The sequence below is a fragment of the Aureobasidium melanogenum genome (genome assembly GCF_000721775.1).
Source record: "Aureobasidium melanogenum CBS 110374 unplaced genomic scaffold scaffold_17, whole genome shotgun sequence".
In the NCBI taxonomy this organism is placed as follows: domain Eukaryota; kingdom Fungi; phylum Ascomycota; class Dothideomycetes; order Dothideales; family Saccotheciaceae; genus Aureobasidium; species Aureobasidium melanogenum.
The window spans coordinates 41,152-55,085 of record NW_024470069.1 but is presented as its reverse complement, the minus strand read 5'-3'; the positions used below and the strand labels follow the sequence as shown (position 1 = coordinate 55,085).

At 52.3% G+C, this 13,934-nt stretch overlaps 7 protein-coding genes across 7 annotated transcripts; 4 read left to right on the top strand and 3 right to left on the bottom strand.

Moving 5' to 3' along the window:
- Nucleotides 1–68: 68 nt before the first annotated feature.
- On the bottom strand, nucleotides 69–1,979 carry M437DRAFT_76828 (AICARFT/IMPCHase bienzyme; the record flags this gene model as incomplete). The annotated part of the gene is made up of 3 exons (XM_041026689.1): nucleotides 69–1,710; nucleotides 1,763–1,889; nucleotides 1,952–1,979. The coding sequence occupies 3 exons, from the start codon at nucleotides 1,977–1,979 to the stop codon at nucleotides 69–71; spliced, it is 1,797 nt and encodes a 598-aa protein (XP_040877878.1).
- A 427-nt stretch (nucleotides 1,980–2,406) lies between these two features.
- M437DRAFT_67642 (uncharacterized protein) lies at nucleotides 2,407–3,021 on the top strand (the record flags this gene model as incomplete). The annotated part of the gene is made up of 2 exons (XM_041024974.1): nucleotides 2,407–2,468; nucleotides 2,649–3,021. The coding sequence occupies 2 exons, from the start codon at nucleotides 2,407–2,409 to the stop codon at nucleotides 3,019–3,021; spliced, it is 435 nt and encodes a 144-aa protein (XP_040877877.1).
- Nucleotides 3,022–3,313: 292 nt separating this feature from the next.
- Nucleotides 3,314–5,770, top strand: M437DRAFT_10345 (uncharacterized protein; the record flags this gene model as incomplete). The annotated part of the gene is made up of 1 exon (XM_041018558.1): nucleotides 3,314–5,770. A coding segment is annotated over one exon (2,457 nt), but the record flags the coding sequence as incomplete, so codon positions are not given.
- Nucleotides 5,771–6,601: 831 nt separating this feature from the next.
- M437DRAFT_86161 (uncharacterized protein) lies at nucleotides 6,602–7,203 on the bottom strand (the record flags this gene model as incomplete). The annotated part of the gene is made up of 2 exons (XM_041028412.1): nucleotides 6,602–6,950; nucleotides 7,004–7,203. The coding sequence occupies 2 exons, from the start codon at nucleotides 7,201–7,203 to the stop codon at nucleotides 6,602–6,604; spliced, it is 549 nt and encodes a 182-aa protein (XP_040877875.1).
- Nucleotides 7,204–7,921: 718 nt separating this feature from the next.
- M437DRAFT_53183 (uncharacterized protein) lies at nucleotides 7,922–8,699 on the top strand (the record flags this gene model as incomplete). The annotated part of the gene is made up of 2 exons (XM_041022485.1): nucleotides 7,922–8,343; nucleotides 8,396–8,699. The coding sequence occupies 2 exons, from the start codon at nucleotides 7,922–7,924 to the stop codon at nucleotides 8,697–8,699; spliced, it is 726 nt and encodes a 241-aa protein (XP_040877874.1).
- Nucleotides 8,700–8,940: 241 nt separating this feature from the next.
- On the top strand, nucleotides 8,941–9,661 carry M437DRAFT_86159 (uncharacterized protein; the record flags this gene model as incomplete). The annotated part of the gene is made up of 2 exons (XM_041028411.1): nucleotides 8,941–9,287; nucleotides 9,352–9,661. 2 exons carry the CDS (start codon nucleotides 8,941–8,943, stop codon nucleotides 9,659–9,661), a joined length of 657 nt encoding a protein of 218 aa, XP_040877873.1.
- A 653-nt stretch (nucleotides 9,662–10,314) lies between these two features.
- Nucleotides 10,315–13,488, bottom strand: M437DRAFT_86158 (uncharacterized protein; the record flags this gene model as incomplete). Its single annotated transcript, XM_041028410.1, has 1 exon — nucleotides 10,315–13,488. One exon carries the CDS (start codon nucleotides 13,486–13,488, stop codon nucleotides 10,315–10,317), a length of 3,174 nt encoding a protein of 1,057 aa, XP_040877872.1.
- Between the last annotated feature and the right edge of the window lie 446 nt (nucleotides 13,489–13,934).

Below are 13,934 nucleotides of genomic sequence, written 5' to 3'. Positions count from 1 at the left end.
ATCAAGCGGGAGCGTGGCCGATGTTCTATTTCTTTTTGTTTTCTGTTCTGCGGAGGTGTAGATCTCCTCTAGTGGTGGAACAGACGGATGTGCTGCTCGACAAAGGTGATGTTCAACTTCTCGGCGGTGGTGAAGACAGCCTGGTCGTTCTGGCTGCCGGTGGGGGCAGCAATGTACTTGACACCAGAGCGAGCAGCGCGGAAGACGTTGTCGATGAAGGGGAAGAAGGCGTCGGAGCTAACGGCGACCTCGGAGAGCTTGCTCAACCATGCCTGACGCTCCTCGGCGGAGAAGGGAGTGGGTACCTCCTCGAACATCTTCTCGTACTCGTGCTCCTCCTCGTCCGAGGCGGGCAGAACGCCACTGCAGAGCATGTCAATGGCATTGCTTTTGTCGGGACGCTTGGTGCCCTTCTTCCACTTGATGTTGAGAGCACGCTCGTGGAAGCGCATGAACCAGTTGTCGGCCTTGTCACCAGCAAGACGTGTGCAGTGAATGCGGCTCTGCTGACCAGCACCAAGACCAATGACCTGGCCGTTAAGAGCGTAGCAGACAGAGTTGGACTGGGTGTACTTGAGTGCGATAGTAGCAACAGTCAGATCGCGAAGAGCAGACTCGGGGAGGGCGGCAGAGTCCTTGGGGGTGATGACGGTACCGAAGCTCTCGGAGGGGGTGATGTGAGCGTCGTTGCGACCTTGGGTAAGGTTGATGCCGTAGACGGTACGGTACTCTTGGGCAGCGGGCTCGAACTCGGGGTCCATCTGGAGGACGAGGTAGCGACCGGCCTTCTTCTTGCTAAGGATCTCAAGAGCCTCCTTGGTGTATGAAGGAGCAATGACACCGTCAGAGACCTCACGCGAGATGATCTTAGCGGTAGGGATATCGACTTCGTGCGACAAGGCGATCATGTCACCGAAAGAGGACATGCGGTCAGCACCACGGGCTCTGGCGTAAGCCTGGGCAAGGCCGGAGCTTTCGATACCCTCAATGTCGTCAACCATGTAGACCTTGCGCTCGACCTCGTTGAGAGGAACACCAATGGCAGCACCAGCGGGCGAGACGTGCTTGAAGCTGGCGGCAGCGGGGAACTTGAGAGCAGCGCTGAGCTCCTTAACCAAAGGCCATGCGTTCAGGGCATCGAGCAAGTTGACGTAGCCGGGAGCGCCGCACAGAACCTTGAAGGGGAGCTTCTGGTCCTTCATGAAGGCAGCGGCAGACTTCTGGTGGGGGTTGGTACCGTAGCGGAGCGAGACGTGCTGGTTGCCGTTGCCAGCATACTTCTTGCGGAAGAACTCGGAGATGGCAGTGTCGTAGTCGGCAGTGTGCTCGAAGGCCTTGAGGGCGAACATCTGGCGGGTGGCGTCGGTGACATCGCCCTTCTCGAGCTCGGAGAGGAAGTCGTGGTAGTCGTTGGGGTCTGAGAGGATGGTGACACGCGAGTGGTTCTTTGCGGCGGCACGGATCAAGGTAACACCACCAATGTCAATCTCCTCGACGGCCTCGGGGATGGTGACATTGATCTTGGCGACAGTGTCCTTGAAGGGGTACAGGTTGCAGATGACATAGTCAACCTTGTTGATGTTCTGCTCGGCCAAGTCCTTCTCGTCCGAGGCGAGGTCGCGGGCAAGGATACCGGCGTGGACTGAAGGGTGAAGGGTCTTGACACGGCCACCGAGCATCTCGGGAGCCTTTGTGATGGCCGAAACATCTCTGCGCCTCGGTCAGTTCTGACGACTTGGATCGCTGGTCGCAGAAGACTCACTCGACGGGGAAGTTGGCCTCACGGATCATCTTGGCGGTACCGCCAGATGCGAGCAGACGGACATTGTTCTTGACGAGGCCCTTGGCCAGGTCGAGCAGGCCGGTCTTGTCGTAGACGGACAAGATGGCTGAGCATTGCGTGAGCGCGTGCCTCGCGGCCAGAGGGGTAGCTATCAATCCTGCTTCTTACCAATCTTTTGCGAGTTGTTGGCGGCCATTGTGAAGATGGGTAGACCAGAAATCTGTCTTGGACAAAGAACTGGCTGAGGAAAGAGCGCAGATGATGTGCGACGGGATTTTTCTTGTATCCATTGCGCTGCCCGCAATCGGCGGGGCAGCTCGCATCTCCCATCACCCTCCGTCATGCTCATTGGCTAGCGTCGCGGGGAATCTTTACTATGTTTGTCGTGACTTTTGGTCACCTCGCCGCTGGGTGCTGATATAAATGACTCGATGCTCTCAACCAATTGATCTCAGTTCTTGTATGCCCTCGAAGCCTGTCCTCGATGCTGAAACATCTGCTCTGTTGTTGACAAGTCAAATATCGAGTCGCTCTTGTATGCGGGACCAAAGCAGGCTAGGCACTGGAGCTCTGTCTGCTTTCCATATGTCGTTCCAATACAAAATGCACAATGTCTTTGCTACATGCCAGAGCATTGGTGGTTACCTCCACCATGGTTCGCTGGAAGAATAGCTGTAGTCCACAGGTAGTTGTGTACGAGTGGTTCTGTGTCTAGGTTACAATAACGTTGCATGGCTGCCGTGGCATCGACTGAACCGGACCTCAACGTGGGGAAGTCGCGGTTGAACAACCAGGTTCTTTAAACCTCGAAATCCTTGGATCGAACCCAGTGACTAGCCCCTACTCTGTATACTGTCCTCGTCAGACTTCTCACAGCACAGAGGTGTTTCTCAAGTCCACAGCGACCCGAGAAAACATATTCCAGTCAAGATCATCGAGTTGTCGATTTCCAAAACTTTGCTTGTGGAGCGACCCTGGTGGAACCAAGGGCAGAAACGGGTATGATTGTGGCACAGTATGCCCTGACCGATCCTAGTGAATACACGAGGCATGGTCGTAGCAGGCAGTCAATGGATCGCCTCAAGAGCGGTCTCTCTCTACTTGGTCAAAGTCATGCCATGTTCAATGCTGGTATGGAGCAGGAGAAAAGCGACAAAGTTCAGACGTCAGGGTCCCGGCAAACAGGACGAGGGTCGGGGCGGAGCGGTCCTCAGACCCTTCAACGGTCCTGGCGTTAATTTATCCAGGTTGGAGTCTGGCGGTCACCAGCCTCTTCTGCAATGACGAAGGGAAGAAGATGTTTGGTGTAATATTACATGTCAGGCACAGGTGCATGGATTGCGCTGGCGCGTCTAGAGTGACAAGGCCGCTTTGTTAGCCGCCGCAATTCTGCCCAACTCCAGTCTTGTCCCACAGGGTGGAGAGAGCTCATCAGGGTAGCTGCTGCCGCAATTCACACTCGCATCGCCCCTGCCTCTTGAGCTGCTGCAATTCAGCATGCCTTCCTCTCGCGAAGAAGAGCCTCGCCGGCGCAAAAAATCTTACGACCGCGACTCTCCCAAACCATCAACCAGAGATAAAGATACCAAGGAACGACATAGATCATCGGCCAGAAAGACAACCACTCGCCGACGCAGTGACGCAAGCAGGGAATATAGCCCTTCACGACCCGATAGATCCACCTTGTCAGAACGCTCGTCAAAGAAAGTCACCATGTCGATACCGGAGATGGAGCGTCGTTCGTCAATCGGCGACAAGCGGCCGCAGTCGTATCCGAACTTCTCCAAAGCACACAGCAGAGAAGCTGTCGCCCCAGGCTCGGAACCCGCCATCGATAGTCAACGACCTCGCACTCCAGCAGATATGCCACACAGCCCGAGCCCTCCCCTTGCCGCTGACGACGCAGACCTTCGACGAGCAAAAAGTGGGAACAATATGAGGAGTCACGCGGACAGAGTCAAGTCCGAGGCTGGTCTTAATTCTAGAAGAAGTATGGACAATGGCCTGCGTGTGAACATGACAGGCTCTGCAGCGAGTAGTCGCCGTCCTTCTCCCTCGAGCGTCTCCGAGACATCTGCGCCAAGCACTGGTTCGACCAAGTACAACAAGGCCCCTTCTCAGCCCACCTCAACTGTCAGCCAGACTACTATAGACTCCCAGGCAACATCCATTGCTCCTGAACGCAAACCACCAGCCAGACCTCCGCCGGTCTCTGTTGCACAACACTGTTCTCCTCAATCACGACCCGACTCATCACCACGTACCCCAACCCCACAAGATCCTGCTTTCCCTTCTTACGGTCAACAACCGAAGTCCACTCCCGGCATCGATGTCTTCCCTGGTGGCTACTCTCCTCGGTCCACTCATCCAGACTCCGTCGCTATGCCTCCCCCACCACCACCTCCGCCAATGGTCTTTTCTCAAGATAGCCCTCGTGTCGACTATTTGCTGCAAAATGGGGGATTGCCGTACCTCATCTCAAAATCTATCGTTCCACCTGCTCATGATCAACCTGTTCAATCCTACGCTCAGTATCAATCACCTCGCATACCTTCCGCAATCGATGCCCAGCACATCTTTGCTCCCGTGAGCGGACGACTCGAAGATATTGGCAAGGTTCTGTCAAAAAGTGGGTCACTGGCTGTTGCAACAGGGTATCGCTCAGTCGCTAGGAGACTGCTGGACCGTCTCGAGGCAGTATTTGCTCGCAGCATCTCGCACGAGCGGTGTAGATGCGTTTTGTGCCTGAGAACTGCTCAAACAACTCTGTCCGACGACGAGGATACTGGAATCAGTTGGGGCGAGATTTTGGAGTATGTTGCTGGCCGTAGAGAGCTTCCTCAGTGGCCCCCTTTCTCTCTGTCCCCTGACACGCCGGGGTTCAGCCTTTCGGGTGTCGAACCAATGCAAAAACTCGATCCCGATGTACCGGAAGAATATCGTGCTCACTACATCAAGCAAAATGCAAAGACTAAGCGATCTGTTCAAGACTGGCTTGGTCGACAACCAGATGCTCCATCTAGCCCTCCACAGGAGGTTGACGACGAGACTCTGACTTTTGCTATGCTCACACACATTGAACCTGAACGGAGACCGCTTTTCACAGCTCTTATGAAGGGTCTCTCGACTGTGCCTTCTTCCAGAGCGCCGACACCCGCTAATGAGCCCAAAAATGAAGTTTTGGCCAAGACTGCTACCGCTCTACAACGTCTATATCGTCTACCACACCTACCACGAGATCCAGAGTGCACCATTTACTTACTCAACAATCTTCATTTGCATAGTATGCTTGCCACGCTGGCCGCAGTGAGTGCTGGCGAGTGGGATATTCTGGTGTCTGGTCGATTCGATGGTTTCTTATGGAGCGGAGCAGAGACAGTACCACCTTCTGTGGCTTATGGGTCGACGATGGCGCCCATGTCTAGAACAACGACCCCTTTTAGCGGAGGCTTGCCATCTCGCAACACAACTCCCTTCTCACCACTGCGAAATGTCATGTCTCCGGACCACACAGCAAACATGTTTCCTTCTCGTGGCACGACGCCCGCTCCTGGTATGCCTGGCGGTGCTCCAGCGCCTGTTCAGATGGATGAAGAGACCGAGATTGCCGTTTTGGCCCAGATGGAGCGCGAGATCTACCGCGGCATGGAAGCATTGGAAGATCAATTTGAAGTTCTGCACAGGCAAGCCGAGACTGTCAGACAAAGACTACGCGAGCGGAGTGCTGGACTTGCAATGGCCGCCAAAGCACGCAGAGGCTCCATGGCGTCCGACATTGGTGTGAGAATTGGCACGCCTGGCGGGCCATGGGATGACGAGCAGCAGTCTATCTTTGATGACGGAAGATCGGAGTTAGCACCTGACGACTCTGCCAGCAACATTGACTTTGGAAGGAAGAGAAGGTCAAAGCGTCACGACCGTCGGACACCTGCTGTACCAGAGGAGAACGAGGACGTCGAGCGCGACTCTGGCAAGAGACGAAGATGAGATATGGGCACCTCGCTACCAGGGAAGGAATACGTGCACACACTCTTCACTGAGGCAAACCGCCAACCTTGACACAACAAAACGAACAACCTACAAGATGAGAACACCAAACGAATAGATATACCCACACCTGACGACCACTTGTATTTTTCGACGCGCGACACTGAAGAAGAGTCCAATAGCAAATCATCAGATACCGCCATGACATTCTTCACTGCAACCCGCGACTTTTGAATCGGAACGATTATTTTACATATTTTTCTCATATGCATAGCGGCAGTTGGAGCAAAAGGAGAGCATTTGTGATTTGGATATTGACATCTACCGTTCTAAGACTAGGTATCGCAGCAACTACAAGTTCTTGACGAAATTTGGATTCTCCTTGTTTACCAGATTCACACAATCCAGTGAATATTGTTTCTTCATGATCCCTCTAATGCTTCAAATCAGTTCTAGCTAGAAGGAAGATTATTGTTCGCCCATACAGAAACAAGATCATGCGGCGGTCGATTGTCTAGTAGTCTGAAGGAAACACCAGTCAACAAACAGGAGAGACCACAGTATAGCAAGACCTGAAAGGTCTAGTATCACACGTTCGACTTTTGGGTCAGGTTGGCATTAAAGGTCATTAATAGGCCTGTGGATTGGCGATTGTTCAGCGTTGAAGATTGTCTTTGATCCTTAACTAGCTTTTGTATAACAGAATTTTGTGCAGCAACATAAGCAACTGTTGGTTTTGCCGTTCATCTCGGTCTTGAATGTTCGATCATCTTTGCGATCCCACCGTACTCAACTCAACGGTATCATGCAGGGAATCTGTTGCTCCTCTCTTTATATCTTGCTGAATGCTTCAGTCAGTTCCTTGACTAGCGCATCCTTCATCTTGCGGATGAAGAAGTCAGATATGATCTTTCTGGCACGGATCTCAAACTCCTGGATGAAGTTAGGGTCTGCGCTCATGGCCTCATTGACAACAGAAAGAATGCCGTCGTCATATGGATCCCAGCTGTCGATGAAATCTGCAATGCGAGTGGAAGTTTCGTTCTTTTGAGCATCGAGCTGGTCGATCATGTGTGATGCGACGACACGGATACCGGAACGAAGAAGAAAGGGGTCTGTCTCTGGAGCAGGTCTGTCAGAATCGAGAACAGAGCCGGAGTCGGAAGACTCGGGAGTGATTCTGAAAAGTGAATCCGTCAGTTCATGCTAGCACAACCCCTAGGTACGACATACAGATTCTCAGAAGCGGGCTCAGCCTCTGCGATAGATGCCTTGAGGGCTTCGAACTCCTGTAGGACAGGATCGAGGTGCGCGCCCAGGCGGCTCTTCATGGCCTCAAGATTGTGCTTCATCATGAGCATCTCTTCGGAAGTGATCTTGTAGAAAGCCGGCTTGATCTCATCATGAGAATTATCTGAGGTGGAATCGTTCATCTGTTCTATCACTCAGTCGTGTGGATAAGTGATGAAAATCAAGTGGGTCATACCTTGATTCACTGCGTAGATAGAAGAGGTTGAAAAGACGAAGGAACAAGAACACGCGGGAGGCAGAGTGAAACTCGAGAGAAATCAGGCTCACTTCCAGCGGACCGTCACTCAAGCCGAAAATCGGCAGACCTCAAGTGTTGTTTGCACTGGACGATGGGTTTTCAGCGGCCTTCCTTGACTTTGGAAGATATATCGTGCCGAGCTTCAAGGATACGTCCCGAGAGAGCTGCATTTTGAGAGCTTATATCTATATCTCGGAGAGCTTTCGTGTCATCTTTCAGTTCTCAAATATCGAAAACTTATTTGAACCAGGCACAATGATAGCTAAGTGCCGAAATGCGTCGCGTCGAGAAGAATCCAAGTTCAAACGCGATGGGATAATCGACTCTGAGAGTTATCTGCCTCTGCGAGCTCATTGCAGTCGACGTGGCTGCTAACGCCATCACCGTCCATGACTTCATACAAACGCATTGCCTTCTCTCGTGATTACGAATCTGGATGTCGGCGTCACATGTCAACATAACAACAGGCAGTCGCGCCTCCCTCATTCAAACTGAAGAACACTATCAAGACAGCTGCCTTGCCGTCATCCATTTTTCGTCATTGCACATCACTCACTTTCGTCTGATCTCATCTGACCTGCCATCCACGGCTCACGTTGGCAATGCCTCCAGCCCCTAAATCTATCAGATTCAGATCCCAGCTCGTCGAACCATCTCCCAAACGCCAGAGGATGAGCAGCGACACATCCGAGTCCACGCTTGCTAGTGATGATCCCGTCGCCGCAGTCATTGATCCAGGTGCTTGTTGGGTTGCCTCGGATGATCTCTCCAGCATGGTATTCCAGACAGCCTACCTCCAGAGAATCATCAGCTCGTGGAACGGATACGTTCCCCTGGTCTACGGTGAGACTCTCATGAAGAGCTCTTTCAAGAAATGTCAAGACACGGTCAACAGCCTTCGCAACACACTTGAGAGTCTGGAAGTCAAGGCTGCCAAAGATGCTCAGTCTCCCATGAAAGACTTCATCGCTAGCTGGCACCGCAAGCTCGAAGACCAGCAAGTTAAAGACGAGAAAGAAGCTAAGTCAGTGTTGCCTGATATCATACGTGAAACCTAGGCACTGACATCCCGGTAGATCGGCAGCGACCATGGAGTTTCTCATCCTGTCCGGTATCGAGAAAATCGTCAATGCTGAATTCTCGCGCTTGTGCAATCTCGATGAGGTCTTCTTCGACATTACCTACAAGTCTTGGAATGAGGAAGAGGGTGAAAAAGGAACATTCAGACATGCTATCAAGAAAGCCCTGGATAAAGATCCGGATCCGCTTGCAGACTTCGAGACCAAGGTCAAAAGGCACTTCAAGCGCGAAATGCTCGACCGTGCTGCAAGTGACTTCAAGCGCGAATTGCAAAAGCAGTATGAAGAGTATGGTGGATGAAGCAGATTAATCTTTGCGAGAAGTGAAGTAAAATAGAGATTCGACGGAGGACAGTGGAATGCTTGATGGAGGCGACTAGCTGTGAAGTGGGACTAGCACCATTAGCTTGATCACAGAATCAGAGTTGAAAGAGCATAGTTACGCTGATCATGAATAAACTCAACACGACATACCCTCTGCAACACCTTTGTGCCGTTCCAACACGTTCTGCGCCACTAAGCTCGTCGAATGAAACTCCACCATGACCAACTCTCCTTCAACCTTTCATCCTCGCCCAATCGTCAACGAACCACCTCGCAAGCGCGCCAAAAGCGGTCACGACGGTTGCAGCTACCTCATCAGAGACACACTCCCGAAAGTCTCACTACCACCCGCTGTCATGGCGCAATCAACAGCCACCCTCAACACATACATCCCACACACCTCCCTCGAAACCATCTCGAACAAGATCAAAAAACTGCAAAGCGACCTCAGCGAAGCGGCAAACGGTCAATGCTTTGGACCAGGCAAACAAAAGGTTCTCGACTGTAAACATGATGTCGATGTCTTGGCAGGTATGGTGAAGGGACTAGATGTCCATAGTGCCGCGTGAGTCTACCTTGGTCTCCTCAGATTTTCAATTGGATGTGCTCAATGGCTGATAACTTCTCAGACGCAAGAAATCTCTCGACATGTTAGTGGAAGCAAGCATCGACCAGCTATTCGACAAACACGTCGGCAAAGCCAAGAAAGCAGTCGATGGAGACACCAAGCAACTCATCAGAGAGATGCTTTGTAGCACCGCTGATGAGAAGGTCGCCAAAGCTGCCATCAAGGAAGGCCTCAACAATGAATCCGACGTGCTTCTGAACTTCGAAGCCAAATTCAGGCAACACTTCAGGGAAGTCCTAGCTGACGCAGTAGCGAGCCTGATGGCAGAAAGACACAGACAGATCGTCTTGGAGCAACTCATGAAGACTTGAATGTTTGCAGTGTGTTAATGAGGAGAATGATGACGGAAGAGGACATGGGCAAAACCAAGAGGTATCATCTCAACAGGGGATGTTGCAAAGACAGCAAGATGACAAATATGGTGGTGCGAACATACCTAACAGCAGCACGCAGCCCTTCTTCTATTCAGGCCACAAGACAGAAATTACAATCGCACCAACAAGCAGCGCAGGCAACAAAGACAAATAGAAAGCAGGCTTGAATCAAGAAAAGTGTTCTCTTATTACTCTTGTCTCTTGTCGACTCAATTGCACATTCGCATTCGATCTTCTCATGTTTTTGGCAGAAGTCTGATCTCGCTCCAAGAAACCTCCATACATTCATTTCCTTCTTCGCTGCTCCATTTTGAGGGGTTGTAAATGCAAGAAAATGAAAGACCGACGCCATAATAATGGAACAAAAGAAATAACAAGAGTTGGGTGACGTGCGAGTATAACGTAGAAATAGTAATCTCCAAGGAAAGCCGTCGTGGTGAAAAAAGGAAAAGACAAGAAGTACTAGGGTGATGGAAGTGAAAAAAGAAAGGAAGTCTATAGACAGGGTTGCCGAAAAGAGGTTCCAGCATCCGGGATAAAAATGGTACTTTTGAAAAGTCCTGGTTCACAAGCAGCCAAACTTCAAGATACTAGTTGAAGTCCTGGTACAGCTCTTCCAGAGTCTGCTCCTGGGTTTTGCTGGCAGTGCCGCGCTTCTTACGCTCCTCCCTCTTCTTGCGCAGTTGTGCCCAACCTTCGTCGTCGTCCTCTTCGTCAGGTCTGGGTTGAGGCATTCTCGGTGAGCCTTTAGGCTTATCAATAACCTTGATGGTGTTTCGTGGTACGTTGTTGCCGTTGCTTGCAGGGATGTTGTTGGGGTTCAAGAATGAGCCAGTCGAAGCGTTCTTTTTAGCGAAATTCTGGATACCAGACTGTGAAGTCATGCTTGCTGTGCGGCTAGTGGAACCTTCCATAGTCACAGGGCGGTAGCGAGATGGCATACCGACGTTGCTACGCTCGCTAGGCGCGATGGAGGGAGTGTAGCCTCCGCGAGGTGCGCTAAGGCTATAGTCATACATTGATCCAGCATAGCCCGGAGGCTTCAAGTTGGTCATTGTGCTCGATCTCTGTTGTTGAGGGTGCATGGGACCCTGGGGCCCAAGCATACCAGGTTGCTGTCCATTAGGCCCACCCATAGACACAGGTCGTTGCATTCCGTTTGGCAACATATTGGGGAAGCCATTGTTCATCTGAGGCATTTGGGGCATTTGCTGCATTTGACCATTCTGCATCGCCATCATCTGCTGCATCATCTGGGTCTGTTGGAACATCAACTGCATCATTTGCTGCTGGTTTTGATCTGCGCCCATCATCGGAGGCATCTGGGGCATTTGAGGCATTGGTGGCATAAATCCACCCATACCCATTTGTGGTGCAGCCATACTCATCATCGAGTTTGATCGTGGCATCATCGGAGGCATGTTACTGTGCATGTTTCCAGGGAGAGGAAGTCCATTCGCGTTGAAGGCAGGACCGCCGTTGTGATTGACACGTCTAGCAGCGCGAGCACGCTCTTCACCAGCAATGACGCCAACGAGGCCACCTCCCGCTTGAGGCATGCCGGGCATTTGCGGTGGAGGCATCATCTGAGGCATCTGAGGCATCTGAGGCAGTTGGTGCATGGAAGGAGAGGCTCCACCATACACTGAGCCGCCAGAACCGAAAGCGAGTGGCTCGCGGTTGGCAGGGTTGACGAGACCAGCTCCGAAGTAGGGATCTGCAGGAAGATTGCGAGCAAAGACAGGAAGGTTACCACCTCCCATACCGCCATTAACAACCGATCCGGCACCCCCAGGAGTTGGAGGAGCGCTTGCAAGGCGAGTAGGGGGACGGTTCTTGTTAGGGAAACCGTGAGCCTGAAGGATACCTAGAGGGACTTCGTCGTCCTCGTCCTCTTGCTCTGCACCAAGACTGACATTGGAAAAGTCCCTAGTGAGACCAGGTGCGCTGTACGAGGCACGATCCAGGCTTGGGCGGCTGGTTTGCGATGGAAGCTCAGATGGATTTCCTCCTGCGACCTTCTTCATCTGCTGCCTGTAGACTGACATGTTAGCCTCCTGCTTGCGCCTCTGGCGAGCAAGCTCTGCTTGACGTTCAGCCTCATCATCGTCGTCGTAGCCTTCGTCCTCGGACACTTCGGAGTCTTCACTCTCTTCAGGACTAATGACTTTGCGTTGAGCCTCAAACTCCTTTCTTGTCATTCTCTTAGTAGGAGAGAACTGTGCAGACTGGCTTCTGGGAGCAACCGGAGCAGCTGCAGGGTGCACGGCTCTGCTAGTAGGTCCATTAGGAGAGTGGTCATACATGCCATCTGAAGTGTTGCTTGTGGGACGTAGATTGTTGGCCCGAGGAGTTGTGTGCTGAGATTCGCCTGTTGAGATGGAATTCGAGTCATCCCTACTGACTGTCGCGATCGTTGGGTTTCGGTTCGCTGGTGTGGCTTTCTGTGGGGAAGTCGTTGCTGTGTACGACTCAACTAGAGGCGATCTTGCTCTTGAAATAGGATGAGAAACATCATCGTCACTAGAATAGCTATTCCGTCTCTCGTGCTCGGGTTCGTTGGCGGGGGAGCCGTAGCGGTCAGGCACGGCTTGGTAACCAGGTCTGAAACGAGAAAAGGTCGAGGGAGGATTCAGAGGAGGAGACGAGATATCAGAGCCCATGGCTGGCGACATCAATCCGTCGTTTGAAGTTCGGCTGGCCCATGAATAACGGTTTGCTGATGCAGCAGACAGATTTGCCGGTCTGCGGCGAGTCTCAGGCTCGGCCTCAGATTCAGGTTCGGCCTCGGGTGATGGAGAAGGTTCAGGACGCGCGACAGGAGGGGTCGGTAGGGGCTGAGATGCCTGTTGAAATGAATGATGCTGGTAAGCGTTGTTGTAATTGTTGAAGCCTGGTGATTGTTGGCGACGTACCGATCTGCCGTAGGTTTCGTATGCAGGTTGCGGCGGTGCTACCTTCTTGGGCGAGTTCAATCCTTCGAACATGTTCATGCCAAAGTCGCTGCCAAAGTCTGACATGGAACCCAGGTTGGCATCGAGCCTCGGTGGTACGGCAGTGCTGGCATTGCTGCTCATTGTTGTTGCGCGATCACGAATCAGACTATTCTCAGGCAGGTCAGGCATGTGAGCTGTGGCAGCAGTCATGGTGCCGGGGCTAGCGCTTTGCTTGCTTCTCAAACCAAAGGACATAGCCCTGCCAGCGCGGGCTGTAAATGACGGTGGCTCTGGAAGTGCGTTGGATGCTGCTGAAGAACGATTGCTGCTTAGGTTGCTGTTGCCGTTGGCAGCTGTTTTTCGGGGGAAGAGGTCTTCGTTGTCTGCTTCGTGTTCTGCCTCAATTGACGAGGGAAGAGTGGACGAAGAGCTGTAGCGTGCAGAGGACGACGAGTTGTCAAAGTAGCCTGAAGAACCCGAAAGGGCTGTTCCGCCACTGCCCCTGCCCAGATTTAGCAACCCATCGACTGTGTGTGGTCGAGCGTGGCTCTTTTCAAGGACCGACCTGTTTGCGCTTGCGAGCAGATCCTCCTGCGACTTGTCTGATCTTCTGTTCAGGAGGATGCTCGATGCTGGCCGCCCGCCGCTTGTCCGTTTCACAGGACCTCCAGGGTATCCACCGTTACCCGCTGTAGCTGCCTTGTCGGGTCTCTCGAGGACACGGAAGCTAGACGAGGCGGGTGGGGGCGATGTGGACTCTGAAGGGAGGTCGAGAATGTTTCCAGACGATTTGCGACGGGCAAAGTTCTTGAGCGGATTCTTAGGCATATAGAAGGTTGTGCTGTGTAGTTTGCGAGGAGGTAAAGCAGGTGCCGTTGTCGTCTCCGACAATGCCTGCAAGGCAATGGATTGAGCGAAGGGAGTCGAGTTGGTTGAGCGAGTGAATTAAAGTCCTGTTGGTAGACTGTGGGAGATGCGAAAGAGCAGAGCTAAACGAGAGCGCCTCTGGAGCCGATATGTACGAGATAATGTAACACAGAATTATCTGGGTCGAGGTTAGCAACGAGGCTGGCTGGGCTCGGCGGTTCCTGGCAGCGAGAGAGTTGATCGAAGGTGATTCGTCAAGCAAAAAAGAGAGACGAAAGGCGTTCTCCAGGGGAACGAGATCAGCACCGTGCAACAACAAGTGCCAAGTGTCGCTGGGACTTTCTCAAAACCAACGACCAAAATCACCGTCTGACGTGCGCTGCGGCGATGTTGTGGAAGATGAACCT